Source organism: Macaca fascicularis, chromosome 10, assembly GCF_037993035.2.
Source record: "Macaca fascicularis isolate 582-1 chromosome 10, T2T-MFA8v1.1".
In the NCBI taxonomy this organism is placed as follows: domain Eukaryota; kingdom Metazoa; phylum Chordata; class Mammalia; order Primates; family Cercopithecidae; genus Macaca; species Macaca fascicularis.
The window spans coordinates 106,887,339-106,901,644 of NC_088384.1; the positions used below are offsets into that span (position 1 = coordinate 106,887,339).

At 50.0% G+C, this 14,306-nt stretch overlaps 1 protein-coding gene across 8 annotated transcripts in view; it reads left to right on the forward strand.

Annotated features, from left to right (window-relative positions):
* Positions 1–6,748: 6,748 nt before the first annotated feature.
* The window catches only part of BCAS4 (breast carcinoma amplified sequence 4), an 86,185-nt gene continuing 78,627 nt past the window's right edge, over positions 6,749–14,306 (forward strand). For all 8 annotated transcript variants that reach the window (XM_015429971.4, XM_005569346.5, XM_005569347.5 and 5 more), the window contains exon 1: positions 6,749–6,992. In XM_015429971.4, coding sequence (XP_015285457.3) covers positions 6,813–6,992 — 180 coding nt within the window. In that variant the 5' untranslated portion in view covers positions 6,749–6,812. The remainder of the gene's footprint in view (positions 6,993–14,306) is intronic.

Consider the following 14,306-nt stretch of genomic DNA (forward strand, 5'->3'; position numbering starts at 1 on the left):
GTCAATTCTTTTTTTATAATTTTGAAATCCAGGAAACGCCAAAACCATTAGCTCTCTTTCCCATCAGTTTGGCAGAAATTCACTGAGGTGAAGAGATGGGGGGTTATTTAAGGCTTTTATTTAGCTCAATTAAGGTGAATATCCACATATTTTTCTGAGAAATATGATTAGATAAGAGGATGCTGCCCCAGCTCCCCTGGGACTTGTATGTACTTTGTATTAGCCTTCTACACTCCAAAGAGTTCGGATTCTGAAACACATCTGGCCCCAGCGGTCTTGGATGAGGAGTAACACCTGTAACACCCAGAGGTAGCTGAGAGCAGTGAATGAGAATCCATGGACAGCACTGAAACTCATACCTCGGGGGACCTCTAATGTCCCTGCATCGGGCCAGTAGTTTCCGCCACTTACTGTTTAGATAGAGGCAGAGAAAACAAGTAGGGACACAATTTCAGTACCTGGAAGGGAGAACATTCCTTCATCCTCCAACTAAGTCACTCTCCTCTCGCTTCTCAAGGCCGGGGAAGCTCTGCCGTAAGGCTAAACGCGACACTCAGGGAGCATCTGGAAACTTGCCCTGTTGCCTTTTGCCTCTAAAGCTGCAAGACCCTTTATGTGGCTCTGTTGTGAAAGGGAAAGGAGTAGAGAGAAACTGCTCAAATGACTGCAGAGACGTAGACGCTTTCCTTATCAGGGAGAGAATAGGAAGCTGTGATTGCTGTGTCCTGTCACTGTAGTGAACATTTCAAAATTATGACATAAAAATGGTCTTTGTTTGTTCTTTTGAGATGGTGGTCTCGCTCTTTCACCCAGGATGGAGTGCAGTGGTGTGATCACAGCCCTCTGCAGCCTCAATGTCCCAGGCTCAAGTGATCCTCCTGCCTCAGCCTCCTGATGTAGCTGGAACTACAGGTGCATGACACCATACCTGGCTAATTTTTGTAATTTTTGCAGAGGTAGGGTTTCACCATGTTGCCCAGGCTGGTCTCGAACTCTTGAGCTCAAGCGACCCACCTGCTTTGGGTGGCCAAAAATGTTTATTTATTCATGTATTTATTTTTGAGACGAAGTCTCGCTCTTGTCCCCCAGGCTGGAGTGCAATGGCGCGATCTTGGCTCACTGCAACCTCCACCTCCCTGGTTCAAGCGATTCTCCTGCCTCAGACTCCTGAGTAGCTGGGATTACAGGTGCCTGCCACCATGTCCGGCTAATTTTTGCATTTTGATTTTTAGTAGAGACAGGGTTTCACCCTGTTGGCCAGGCTGGTCTCGAACTCCTGACCTCAGGCGATCCGCCCACCTCAGCCTCCCAAAGTGCTGGGATTACAGGTGTGAGCCACCGCGCTTGGCCCCAAAATGTTTTTTAATATCTGGGTTTTTATTGTTGGTGGTGTTGGGTGTTTGTTTGTTTGAGACAGCATCTTACTCTCTTGACCAGACTGGAGAGCAGTGGCACGATCTCGCCTCACCACAACCTCTGCCTCTGGGTTCAAGCAATTCTCCTGCCTCAGCCTCCCGAGTAGCTGGGATTACAGGAGCAAGTACCACCAAGCTCAGCTAATTTTTGTATTTTCACTGGAGATGGGGTTTCACCATGTTGGCCAGGCTGGTCTCGAATTCTTGACCTCAAGCAATCCACCCACCTCAGCCTCCCAAAGTGCTGGGATTACAGGCATGAGCCACCATGCCCAGCCAATACCTGGTTTTTCACTATGCTTCTATGAAGATGGGTTGTGCTTGAAATTATTTCACTAGTGGGGAAACACACTAAGTAGGAGAGCGACTTCACATTTTATTTATTTTTTCCAGAGAGAGGTGCCCAGGCTGGTCTCGAAACCTGGTCCCAAGCAATTCTCCCCACCTCAGCCTCCCATAGTGTTGGGATTACAGGCGTGAGCCACCGCCTGTCATGTGTTCTTTTGACTGAGGGGATCGTTGCAGGACCTACTGGCCTCACATGGTGTGGTGAGGATCCAGTGAGCGCATCTATGTAAAGAGCTTAGAACAGTGCCAGGCACATAGTAAGGGCTCAGGACACATTAGCAACGAATATGGTTTCAGAGATCAGGGTCCCAGACAAAGCTATGCCAGCGGAAACAGTGTAGATCGGAATCACCTAGGGGCATCTTTTAAAACCATCAAAGCCGAGGCTACATCCCAGACCAATAAAGTCACAGCCTCTGGGGGTGGGGTCTGGGCATCAGTATTTTCTGGACGTTTCCCAGGAGTTTTCAATGTGAAGCCACGTTTGGGAACTGTCTGGTCTAGAACTTTGTGTGCCTGAGGCCTGTGCTGGGAGAACTGACTTTGAAAAGACACAGACAGGCAGTCATTTTGCAGCTAGAGGTGAAGCAGATGGGGTTGGGGCAGAAGGGTGTGAGACATGGGACCCAGCGGGGGACTACAGCTCCCAGGGGCCTTCGGGCCTGGCAACCACTGGCACCCCCACCCCCTTAGGCTGGGTTGGAGCCACTGTCTGCACCCGAGGAGGCCTCCCGAGCAGGAGGCGGGAGCAGCACTCTGAGCCCGGCTTGGGCACCAGAGGGAGCTCGTGGGGACGCGCCACGGCTCCATCCCTGCAGCTGGTTCAAACTGGTTTGGGCAGGGTGCGGCCTGGGCGGGCTGCATTCCAGGCCTCAGGCTCACGGCTGTCCGGGGCCTCCCCAAGGGCTGCGGACCTAGGGCAGGGAGCAGCGAGGGCAGGACCCTGGGCAGGAGCCCAGCACCCTGAGAGGCTAGGGAGATGTTTAAAAACCCAGTTCTCTTTGTGTAAAATCATTTACTTGACCTCCCACGGGGGTCCCTGACTAAGGCTGACAGCGCGCCTGAGCCCCTGGATAGGACTATTCCCAGACATTAGTGTGCATTAGAATCAATGCAGAGCTTCTTAAATGCAGAGGCCCAGTGCCCCCTCTCACCAAAGATCCTGATTCAGAACGTCTGGTGGGGGAGCTTGTGGGCATCCATATTTTTAGCAAAGTATTTCTTTTTTTTTTTTTTATACTTTAAGTTCTAGGGTACATGTGTACAACATGCAGGTTTGTTACATATGTATACATGTGCCATGTTGGTGTGCTGCACCCATTAACTCGTCATTTACATTAGGTATATCTCCTAATGCTATCCCTCCCCTCTCCCTTAGCAAAGTATTTCTAAGCTACAATCACACATTCAGAAAAAAAGGTTAGAAACAAAATGACTCTCAACCAGCCAACCTGGCCCAGGGTATGAATCACTGGGACACTTGCAAAGGACGCAGAGACCCCTTCCCCAGACCTCCTCTCTCCCCAGGGAAGAGGATTTGAGCAATTAGCACTTTTAGTTAATATCCCAGGCTTTTTTTTGATAAAGGTAATTTTCTTTTTCTTTTTTATTTTATTTTTTGAGACAGGGCCTGGCTCTGTCACCCAGGCTACAGTGCAGTGGAGTGATCTCGGCTCACTGCAGCCTTGACCTCTGGGCTCAGGTGGTCCTCTCATCTCAGCCTCCCAAGTAGCTGGGACCACAGGCGTGTGCCACCACTCCTAGCTAAGTTTTGTGTTTTTTGTAGATGCAGGAGTTTCGCCATGTTGGCCAGACTGGTCTCAAACTCCTGGCCTCAAGATCTGCCCGCCTCGGCCTCCTACTCCCAAAGTGCTGGGATTATAGGCGTGAGCCACCATGCCAGGCTGGCTTTTTTTTTTTTTTTAAATGGGTCATTTTAGACATTTACACAGTTTTGATATTGTTACAAACAGCAGCTGAAGAAATAAAACGTTCCAAATGTTCAGCTGTCCCTCTCAGCTGAACACCTGAGGTCAGGAGTTCAAGACCAGCCTTGCCAACATGGCAAAAATCCATCTCTCCTAAAAATACAAAAAATTAGTCAGGTGTAGCTAGGTGCGGTGGCTCACGCCTGTAATCCCAGCACTTTGGGAGGCCAAGGCAGGCAGATTACCTGAGGTCGAGACTTCGAGACAAGCCTGGCCAAGATGATGAAACCCCGTTTCTACTAAAAATACAAAAAGTAGCCGGGCGTGGTGGTGGGTGCCTGCAATTCCACCTACTCAGGAGGCTGAGGCAGGAGAATCACTTGAACCCGGGAGGAGGAGGTTGCAGTGAGCCGAGATCGTGCCACTGCACTCCAGCCTGGGCTACAGAGACTCTGTCTCAAAAGAAAAAAAAAAAATAGTCAGGTGTAGTGGCATGTGCTTGTAATCCCAGCTACTTAGGAGGCTGAGGCAGGAGGATCACTTGAGCCCAGGAGGCAGCTGTTCCAGTGAGCTGAGATTGTGCCACTGCACATCAGCCTGGGCAACAGAGCGAGACTCTGTCTCAAAATAAATAAATAAATAAATAAATCCCTCTTGGACTGGGCGTGGTGCCTCACTCCTGCAATCCCAGCTCTTTGGGAGGCCGAGACTGGTGGGTCACTTGAAACCAGGAGTTTGAGACTGGCTGGGCCAACATGTTGAAACCCCATCTCTACTAAAAATACAAAAATTGGCCGGGCTTGGTGTTGCTTGTTCCTGTAATCCCAGCTACTCGGGAGGCTGAGGCAGGAGAATTGCTTGAACCCGGGAGATGGAGATTGCAGTGAGCCAAGATTGCCACTGCACTCCAGCCTGGGCGGCAGAGTGAGTCTCTGTCTCAAAAAAAAAAAAAAAAGAAGAAGAAGAAAAGAAAAAGAAATCCCTCCCATACCCCTCCCCAGTGTCTTCTCCCAGGCCCTAAAGTAACCACTTTTGGAACATGGGGTGCATCGTTCCCATGCACAGCTTTGTACTTTTGCTCCATCTGTCGGTGTCCATAAACAATCTATAGTGTGGTTCTGCATGTTTTAAAAACTGTGCTAATGGCACAGTGCCCTACAGAGCCTTCTGCAACACGGCTTTCCTTCCTTAGCTTTATGTTTCTGAGATTTATCCACCAGGAGAAGTTTGCTGTGCTCAGGTCAATTTGGTGATCTGAGGCCAGTCCTGGACTCTTTGTGGGAGATGCCCAGCCAGCAGGCAAGAGCGAAGAGGGTCTAAGACCGGCTCCCAGGGGATGGCGAGGAGGGCTCAGAGCATCAGGGAAATCATGACAATGACAAATGGCCAAGTGTGGGCTCAGTGAGTTCCTATAAAACCCTTAAGCACTTGGGGCCCAAGTCTTTGCCAAGAATTTTCCAGAAAATGACTGGCCTGAAGGCCTGGATATTTGGATAGGGAGAAATTAGCAGTGGGCAGATTTGGAAGTGGGAATTGTGATGTACTACACAAAAGGCAGATCAAATATGTGTTGTTTAGGCCCCTACCTAGGGTGGCCAACTACAATATAAATTCAGACTTAATGGAGAGGAAAGTGTGGGACGTCCTATGTATTTATTTGCACCCTTGATACCAGCCCCCTCTTTTTTTTGAAAAAAACAAAAGACAGGCTTTCACTGTGTCACGCAGGCTGGAGTGCAGTGGTGCGATCGGAGCTCGCTGTATCCAAGAACTCCTGGCCTCAAACAATCCTCCTGCATCTGCCTCCCCACTAGCTAGGACTACAGTTGCGCACCACCACACCCTGCAATTTTAATTTTTTTTTCCTTTTTTTTTTTTTTTTTAAGGCGATTTAACATTTAAAGAAAAGTCAGCAGTCCGGGGGTGGTGGCTCACGTCTGTAATCCCAGCACTTTGGGAGGCCGAGGCAGGTGGCTCACCTGAGGTCAGGAGTTCGAGACCAGCCTGGCCAATATGGCGAAACCCCGTCTCTACTAAAAAATACAAAAATTAGCCAGACATAGTGACATGGGCCTGTAATCCCAGCTACTCGGAAGGCTGAGGGAGGGGGAGAATTGCTTGAACCCAGGAGGTGGAGGTTGCAGTGAGCCGAAATCGCGCACTCCAGCCTGGGCGACAGAGCGAGTCCGTCTCCAAAAAAAAAAAAATAATAATAATTAAAAATAAAAATCAAAGTCATCAAACGAAAAATTTAAACTTCAGACCTTTCTTGTACCTATTTGCCTTTTAGTACTTTCCTCGTTAGCACTGCTGGGGTGGGGGATGGGGTGCACCTCGCTCTCTTCAGCCCCAGGGCTGTAAAGGGTCTATCTAGGCCAGCCTCCGAGAGCGTGGAGGGAGTGGGGGGCGGCTGTCAAATTTAGTGCGCTCAATAGTTTCCTGGTGAAGCTTATTTAAAAGCTGCACCGAAGAGGAAGACGAGGACCGTCACACTCGGCCTTCCCTCAACTCCAGGACCCTCCGCCCGATGCAAACTAGATGCTTTAGCAGGATGGGAACGAGAGGGGAGCGGGAGGCTTTGGGCTTCCTCTAAGATAGCGCCTCTCTAACCCGGACGCCCGTTAGAATCACCCGGGGAGCTTTAGAAACTACCGATGCCTAAGCCCCACTCCGAAGGATTCCGATTTAATCGGCCTGGTGCGAGGCCTGGCTTCCGGCCTTTTAAAAGCTCCCCGGGGATTCTATTGTACCGCGGGGGCCGGGAGCCCGTACTCTACCGGGATTCCGAAGAGGAGGGGTGGCTTGCCCCAATAGCTCTCAAATTTAGCTTTCGGTCAACAATCTGATTGGAACCACCTACCAAACATCAAAAGATCCTGATACCCAGGTCCCAACCCAGATACGGTGTGGTCCGGGCTTGGGAAATTCTAAAAGAGCTCCAGGTGACTGCCATCTGCAAGCGAGTTTGCAAAGCACTGGTGCCCAGGTGCTGCGGGGGCGGGCGCAGCGCGCGCCGCTCGCCACTGGGTGGCGCTGCCCGCTCGGCCCGGCGCTCCTGGAGCTGAGAGCCGCGACCGCCGGGAGCGCACCTGCCCCGCCTCCGCCAGGCGGGCCGCGGAGCATGCAGCGGACCGGGGGCGGGGCTCCGAGGCCCGGGCGCAACCACGGGCTCCCAGGCAGCCTCCGCCAACCCGACTCCGCCGCCCTCCTGATGCTGCTCGTGAACGCCGATCGGCCGGAGCCCGTGCGCAGCGGAGCGCGGGAGCTCGCGCTCTTCCTGACCCCCGAGCCTGGGGCCGAGGTGGGGGACGGGGCTGTGGAGTTGGAGGAGAGGGTTCTCGCGGTTGGGGGTCCGGGCTCCGGATCCTCGGCTTCCCCGGAGCATCCTCTAGCTCCCGGAATGGGGGGCCCGGGGATTCCCCTCTTCCTGAACTGTGGCTGCGGGGCGCCACCCAGAGATGCGCAGCGGGTCGCCTCTGCTCCCTGCTCCGGGCGACACCGGGCCCCGGAGGCCCAGGCTCGCTTTCCCTCCTCACCCAGGTACCCCAGCATCCGCCGGGTCCCGAGGCGCCGCCCTTTGCCAGGCCGGCCCTGGGAGAGGCAGACCCCGGGACCGCCCCTGCCCCGGCTACCTCCGAGCGCGGTGCCCCAGCCGAGCGGCGCCGCAGGCTGCGGCTGTGCGGGGAGTCCTGAGGCCGCGCTGCGCTGCTGCAGCTCGGAGCGAAAACACCACGCCTCTGTCTGCGCTTTCTATTTTAAAAGCACCAAGTGAAAAGCAGATCTAAAACGAGACCCTCTACCTTCCGGCTGGAGGCATCTGTCGACGGTGCTGTGAAAAAGTTATTTACCCGAGTTCACTAGGAGTTATTTACGGCCAGAAATTCAACCCATTCTCTTTTTAAACCACAAAAGCAGTACAGGAGTATTTAAAATAAAGGCTATGCACCCCTTTCTCTTTTCTCTCCCATCCCAATTCTAGTTTTCTTAGAAAACCAGCATTAACAGTTTGGTATAAATCATTCCGAACATTTAAAATGCCTTTACAAATGTAGATATCTATATATCTGTATCTGTCTAGGCGGAGCATTGGCTTGCGCCAGTGGTCCCAGCATTCTGGGAGGCTGAGGAAGGAGGATTGCTTGGGATGGGGATGGGGGACGGGGAAGACTGAGGCTGCAGTGAGGCTTGATCATGCCACTGCACTCCAGCCTGGGCGACAGAGTGAGACATGTTAAAAAAAAAAAATCTATTTCACCAGGCGTGGTGGCTCACGCCTGTAATCCCAGCACTATTGGGAGGCCGAGGCAGGTGGATCACCTGAGGTCTGGAGTTCGAGACCAGCCTGACCAACATGGCGAAACCCTGTCTCTCCTAAAAATACAAAAATTAGCCGGGCGTGTAATCCCAGCTACTTGGGAGGCTGAGGCAGGAGAATCACTTGAGCCTGGGAGGTGGAAGTTGCAGTGAGCTGAGATCAGCCATTGCACTCCAGCCTGGGCAACAAGAGCAAAACTCCCTCTCAAAACAAAACAAAACATAAAAATATCTTTCCATATATATATAATATTTTTTCTATATATATTCTTTCCATATATATTAAAGATATTTTTAACTCCTAGTGAACTCGGTATTTTACATATATATATATGTTTTTTCTTTTCTCTTTTTATTTTTCTCCATATATAGGCTGGAGTGCAGTGACACGATCTCAGCTCACTGCAACCTCCGCCTCCTGAGTTCAAGCAATTCTCCTGCCTCAGCCTACGGAGTAGCTGGGACTACAGGCGCATGCCACCACACCCATCTACTTTTTGTATTTTTAGTAGAGACAGGGTTTCACCACGTTGGCCAGGATGGTCTCTATCTCTTGACCTTGTGATCCACCTGCCTCAGCCTCCCAAAGTGCTGGAATGACAGGTGTGAGCCACCGTGCCCGGCCATCTCCATATATTTTTAAAATATTTTTTGAACAGAAGTTTTTCGTTTTTTAGGTTTTTTGTTTTGTTTTGTTTTGTTTTTTTGAGACAGGGTTTCATTTTGTCACTCAGGCTGGAATGCAGTGACACAATCGTAGCTCAATGCAGCCTCAATCTCCTGGGCTCAAGTGATCCTCCCACCTCAGCCTCCCGCATAGCCAGGACCACAGATGTGTACCACCATGTCAGGTTAACTTTTAAAACAAAGTTATTTTATGGAGACAAGATCTCACTATGTTGCCCAGGTCTTGAACTCCTGGGTCCAAGAGATCCTCTGGCCTCAGCCTCCCAAAGTGCTGGGATTACAAGAGTGTGCCACCATGCCTGGCCCATCTATATTCGTTTTAAATGAAACCTCACATGCTGCTGTAATACTGTCCTGCAACTTGCTTTTCTTTACTCAAAATAGCATGGGCAAATGGGTGGGGACTACTAATGGGAAGGTATGGAGCTTCATTTTGGTGTGATGAACATGTTCTGGATGTTAGTTGTGATGGTTGCACAAATTTGTGAATATACTGAAAACTGCTGAATTGTACACGTTTAAAAGGGTGAATTTTGTGGTTTGTGAATTATATCTCAATTTTAAAAATAGCATGGAGGCAGGGCACAGTGGCTTATGCCTGTAATTCCAGCGACTTGGGAAGCTAAAGTGGGAGGATCACTTGAAACCAGGAATTCAAGACCAGTCTGGGCAACGCAGGAAAACCCCTGTCTCTACAAAAATGTTAAAAGATTAAAAAAAAAAAAAAAAAAAAATTTAAAAATTAAAAATAACATGAGCATGTATCCATAAACACTGTCCAACAGAAATATAATTGGAGCTACAAATGTGAGCCACCTATGCAATTTTTTTTTTTGAGACAGAGTTTCGCTCTTGTTGCCCAGGCTGGAGTACAATGGTATGATCTAGGCTCACCGCAACCTCTGCCTCCCGGGTTCAAGTGATTCTCCTGCCTCAGCCTCATGAGAAGCTGGGATTAGAGGCGTGCACTACCATGCCCAGCTAATTTTTGTATTTTTAGTAGAGACAGGGTTTCTCCATGTTGGTCAGGCTGGTCTCGAACTCCTGACCTCAGGTGATTTGCCCGCCTCAGCCTCCCAAAGTGCTGGGATTACAGGTGTGAGCAACTGTGCCTGGCCACCTATGCAAGTTTTAGTGTCCCAGGAGCTACATGAAAAAGAAACAGGTAGCCAGGCACCATGGCTCACGTCTGTAATTCCAGCATTTTCGGAGGCCAGTGCAGGCAGATCACTTGAGGCCAGGAGTTTGACACCAGCCTGGCCAACACGGTGGAACCCAGTCTCTACTAAAAATACAAAAATTAGCCAGATGTGGTGGCATATACCTGTAATCCCAGCTACTCGGGAGGCTGAGGCACGAGAACTGCTTGAACCTGGGAGGCGGAGGTTGCAGTGAGCTGAGATCATGCCACTGCACTGCAGCCTGGGCGATAGAGTGAGACTGTCTCAAAAAAAAAAAAAAAAAAAAAAAAAAAGAAGGCCAGGCATGGTGGCTCACACCTGTAATCCCAGCACCTTGGGAGGCCAAGGCGGGTGGATCACCTGAGGTCGGGAATTTGAGACCAGCCTGACCAACATGGAGAAACCCCGTCTCTACTAAAAATATAAAATTAGCTGGGTGTGGTGGCACATGCCTGTAATCCCAGCTACTTGGGAGGCTGAGTCATGAGAATCACTTGAACCTGGGAGGTGGAGGTTGCAGTGGGCCGAGATTGTGCCATTACACTCGAGCCTGGGCGACAAGAGGGTAACTCCATCTCAAAGAAAACAAAACAAAACAAAACAACAACAAAAACCAAAAGAGTAAAAAGAAAAGAAACAGGTGAAAGTAATTTTAATATATTTAAAATAACAGTATATCTGGGCCAGGTGCAGTGGCTCACGCTTGTAGTCCTAGCACTTTGGGAGGCCAAGACTGGAAGATCCCTTGAGCCCAAGGAGTTTGAGACCAGCCTGGGCAACATAGTGAGGCCCCGTCTCTAGTTAATAAAAAAATAAAAATAAAAATATATCCAGGCTGGGTGCGGTGGCTCACGCCTGAAATCCCAGCACTTTGGGAGGCCGAGGCGGGCAGATCATGAGGTCAGGAGATCGAGACCATCCTGGCTAACATGGTGAAACCCCGTCTCTACTAAGAAAACAAAAAATTAGCTGGGTGTGGTGGCGGGCGCCTATAGTTCCAGCTACTTGGGAGGCTGAGGCAGAAGAATGGCATGAACCTGGGAGGCGGAGCTTGCAGTGAGCCGAGATCGCGCCACTGCACTCCAGCCTGGGTGACACAGCGAGACTCTGTCTCAAAAAAAAAAAAAAAAAAATATATATATATATATATATATCTCCCCAAAATATTTCAACATGTGATCAACAGTAAAAAGTTAATGAAATTTTACATTCTGTTCTTTGTCCTGAGTTTTCAAAATCAGGCTTTTGATACTGAACTTTCAGTCCATCTCAGCTTGGACTGACCACATTTGAAGTGTTCAGTAGTCCCATGAGACATGTGGCTGCCATGTTGGAGAGCCTAGGTCTCTGTCACCCTCTGGCTTCCTAGTGTCCCACAATGAAACGGTAATTGCTCCCATTCCTGAGCACATCCTGTGTGGCACCAGTTTGCCAAACTCTGTTCATGGCTTATGTCATTGTGTCATGGCAGTGACCCAGTGACTGGGATGGTGTTATGTTGATTTTATAGCTCAGCAAACAGAGGCTCGCACAGCATAAATGACGTTGTGTGGATGGACCGTAATTTATGAATCATTCATAAATGGTTCAGGGCTGCTGCGTTTTGCCAGGCAGCGTCCTGGGGGAGGCTGCACGCTCCCCAAGCATACTTTGATCTAGTGTCCCAGGGACTCTGGCACAGACATTTAGGTTGTCTGCGACTTTTCACTGCCTTTAGCATCCTGAGTGCATTTCTTGTTCCTTCTCTCCCTTACTCTCAGCAGCGTCATGTCATTTTGCCCAGTGGCTAAGCCCCAGCTTCATTTTGTCTCTATTAGGAATAATCTTTAAGAGAAACTGCATGTATTAATTTCATTTTCTCACTCAGGGCTCTCTTTAACTGAGTCACGGGTTTGATTATGCTCATGTGTAAGGGACGTGTAGTAAAGAGCCTCAACTCCCTGTAGCTCCATGCAGCAATAACCCACTTAAAGCGCTTGTTGAACTTGATTTACCAAAAGAAACAGAAACTGCGCCAGAGCACAGTCACGTGCAGCCTCCACTTTTAAAGCTTATTCATTAGCAGATACTCAGGCTGGAACAGTTTCCAGGTGGGCAGATGAGCAGGAAAAGGGAAACCTGGTTTGCGAACAGGCCTGGACGGCAGCCTCCTCCCACCAGCCTGTCTCCCAGGGGCACTTTTGCCTCTTCCGTGGAGCAGTAGAAATCTCAGTCCAGCCAACCCCAGCCTTAGGGGGCCTGGGCCTCCCAGTGAAGTGGGGCCTGCTTCATTCAGCACCTTCAGCCTCGGTATGTGCCAAGTCTTTCCTGGAGCTGGGGACGCCACAGGCAGTTAGACACACAAAGCCCTTCCCCCGTGGCACTGCCAGACAGTAAACACATAACAAGGCCAGACACAGTGGCTCACGCCTGTAATCCTAGCACTTTGGGAGGCTGAGGTGGGCGGATCCTTTGTGCCAGGAGTTCGAGACCAGCCTGGGCAACATGGCAGAATTCCATCTCTACAAAAATTAGCTGGGCGTGGTGGTATGTGCCTGTGGTCCCAGCTACTAGAGAGGCCGAGGTGGGAAGATCACCTGGGTCCTGGGAGATGGAAGTTGCAGTGAGCTGAGATCGCATCACTGCACTCCAGCCTGGGCAACAGAGGGAGACCCATCTCAAAAGAGAAAACAAAATGAAACCGTAGCAAGACCTCTAAATTGTAACGAATGCTACAAAGCACACGACATGGGTTGATGTGTGATAGGGCACCTGTGTGTGCAGAGACTCAGGAGGGTGAACAGAAAGTTATTGTCTGGGTGCAGTCATGGAGGTCTTCCCTGAGGCAGCATTGTCTTAGGATGAGCCCTGAGCCTAAATAGGAGTTGGCTGGCTGAGGAGAAAAATATCCCAGGCAGAAAGAACAGTTCTTACAAAAGCCCCGGGATGGGATGAAGCAGGGGGTTTTTGGGGGTGGAGAAAAGAGCAGCTGTGGGAGGCAGAGCAGCAGGAGATGGGGCAAGTGAGGGCACACAAGCTCTCCTTGGACTTCACACTGCCTTCCCCAGATGGAGAAGCTGCTGAGGGGGGTGCCTTGAGCTGGGTTGGCAGGTGAGTTACTATTTCCTGGGCCTCAGGTTTTCTCTTCAACCAGTTCCCTGCCACCCCTCTTTCTGGTTTGAACTTCCCCTTTTTCTTGAATCAGAGTCTTGCTCTTGTCACCCAGGCTGGAGTGCGGTGGCGCAATCTCAGCTCACTGCAACCTCTGCCTCCTGGGTTCAAACGATTCTCCTGCCTCAGCCTCCCGAGTAGCTGGGATTACAGGTATGCATCACCACGCCCAGCTAATTTTTGTATTTTTAGTAGAGATGGAGTTATACCATGTTGGCCAGGCTGGTCTGTAACCTCTGACGTCAGGTGATCCACCTGCCTCAGCCTCCCAAAGTGTTAGGATTACAGGCGTGAGCCTCCGCACCTGGCGAACTTTTGATTTTTCTATAGTCAGAATGAGAGAAAAGAGAAATATTTCTCCAAACTCTGTACCTGGACAAAAGTAGAAAAATGTAAATTAGCCAAAGATGGCCTTCAGTTTCAAAAAAAATGTAGGAGAAGAGTTTTCTTTGCATAAGCTAAGAATATTACTTCCAACCTGCAAACATGATGCACCCATGGGAAACTTGCCAACATGTCTCATCCTTGTGTGACCTGCTGGTCCCCTTTGGGCATTCAAGTTTGGGATGCTGGATTAGAAGTCCATGGTGGGGGGCTGGGCGTGGTGGGTCACGCCTATAATTCTAGCACTTTGGGAGGCCAAGATGGGTGGATCACTTGAGGTCAGGAGTTTGAGACCAGGCTGGCCAACATGGTGAAACTCCGTCTCTACTAAAAATACAAAACTAGTTGTACATGGTGGCAGGTGCCTATAATCCCAGCTACTTGGGTGACTGAGGCAGAATTGCTTGAACCCGAGAAGTGGAGGTTGCAGTGAGCTGAGATTGTGCCCCTGCACTCCAACCTGGGCAACAAAAGCGAGACTCTGTCAAAAAAAAAAAAAAAAAATCTGTTAGGGGGACTCCAGGGTATGGTCCACTGTCTCAAAGATGTAATTCCACTATTTATTCCTTAAATTTTGTTTTGAGATGGGGTCTTGCTATGTTGCTCAGGCTGGTCTTGAATTCCTGGGCTCAAGCAATCTGCCCACCTCAGCCTCCCAAAGTGCTGGATTACAGGCATGAGCCACCACACCTGGCCAGTTCCTTAAATTGTATGACAAACCTGCATTGTGCCATTCTGCTGTAGGCACTGGGCGAGACCAGCAAGATAGGCATGGTACCTGGTGTTGCAGGTGGGGAGGAAGATAAGCAGACTAGTGACAAACAGAGTGACTAAATGATGATAAATGCCATGCAGTAGACACCTGAGGAGTTATAGGGACTGAGGGGAAAGAGGATGGG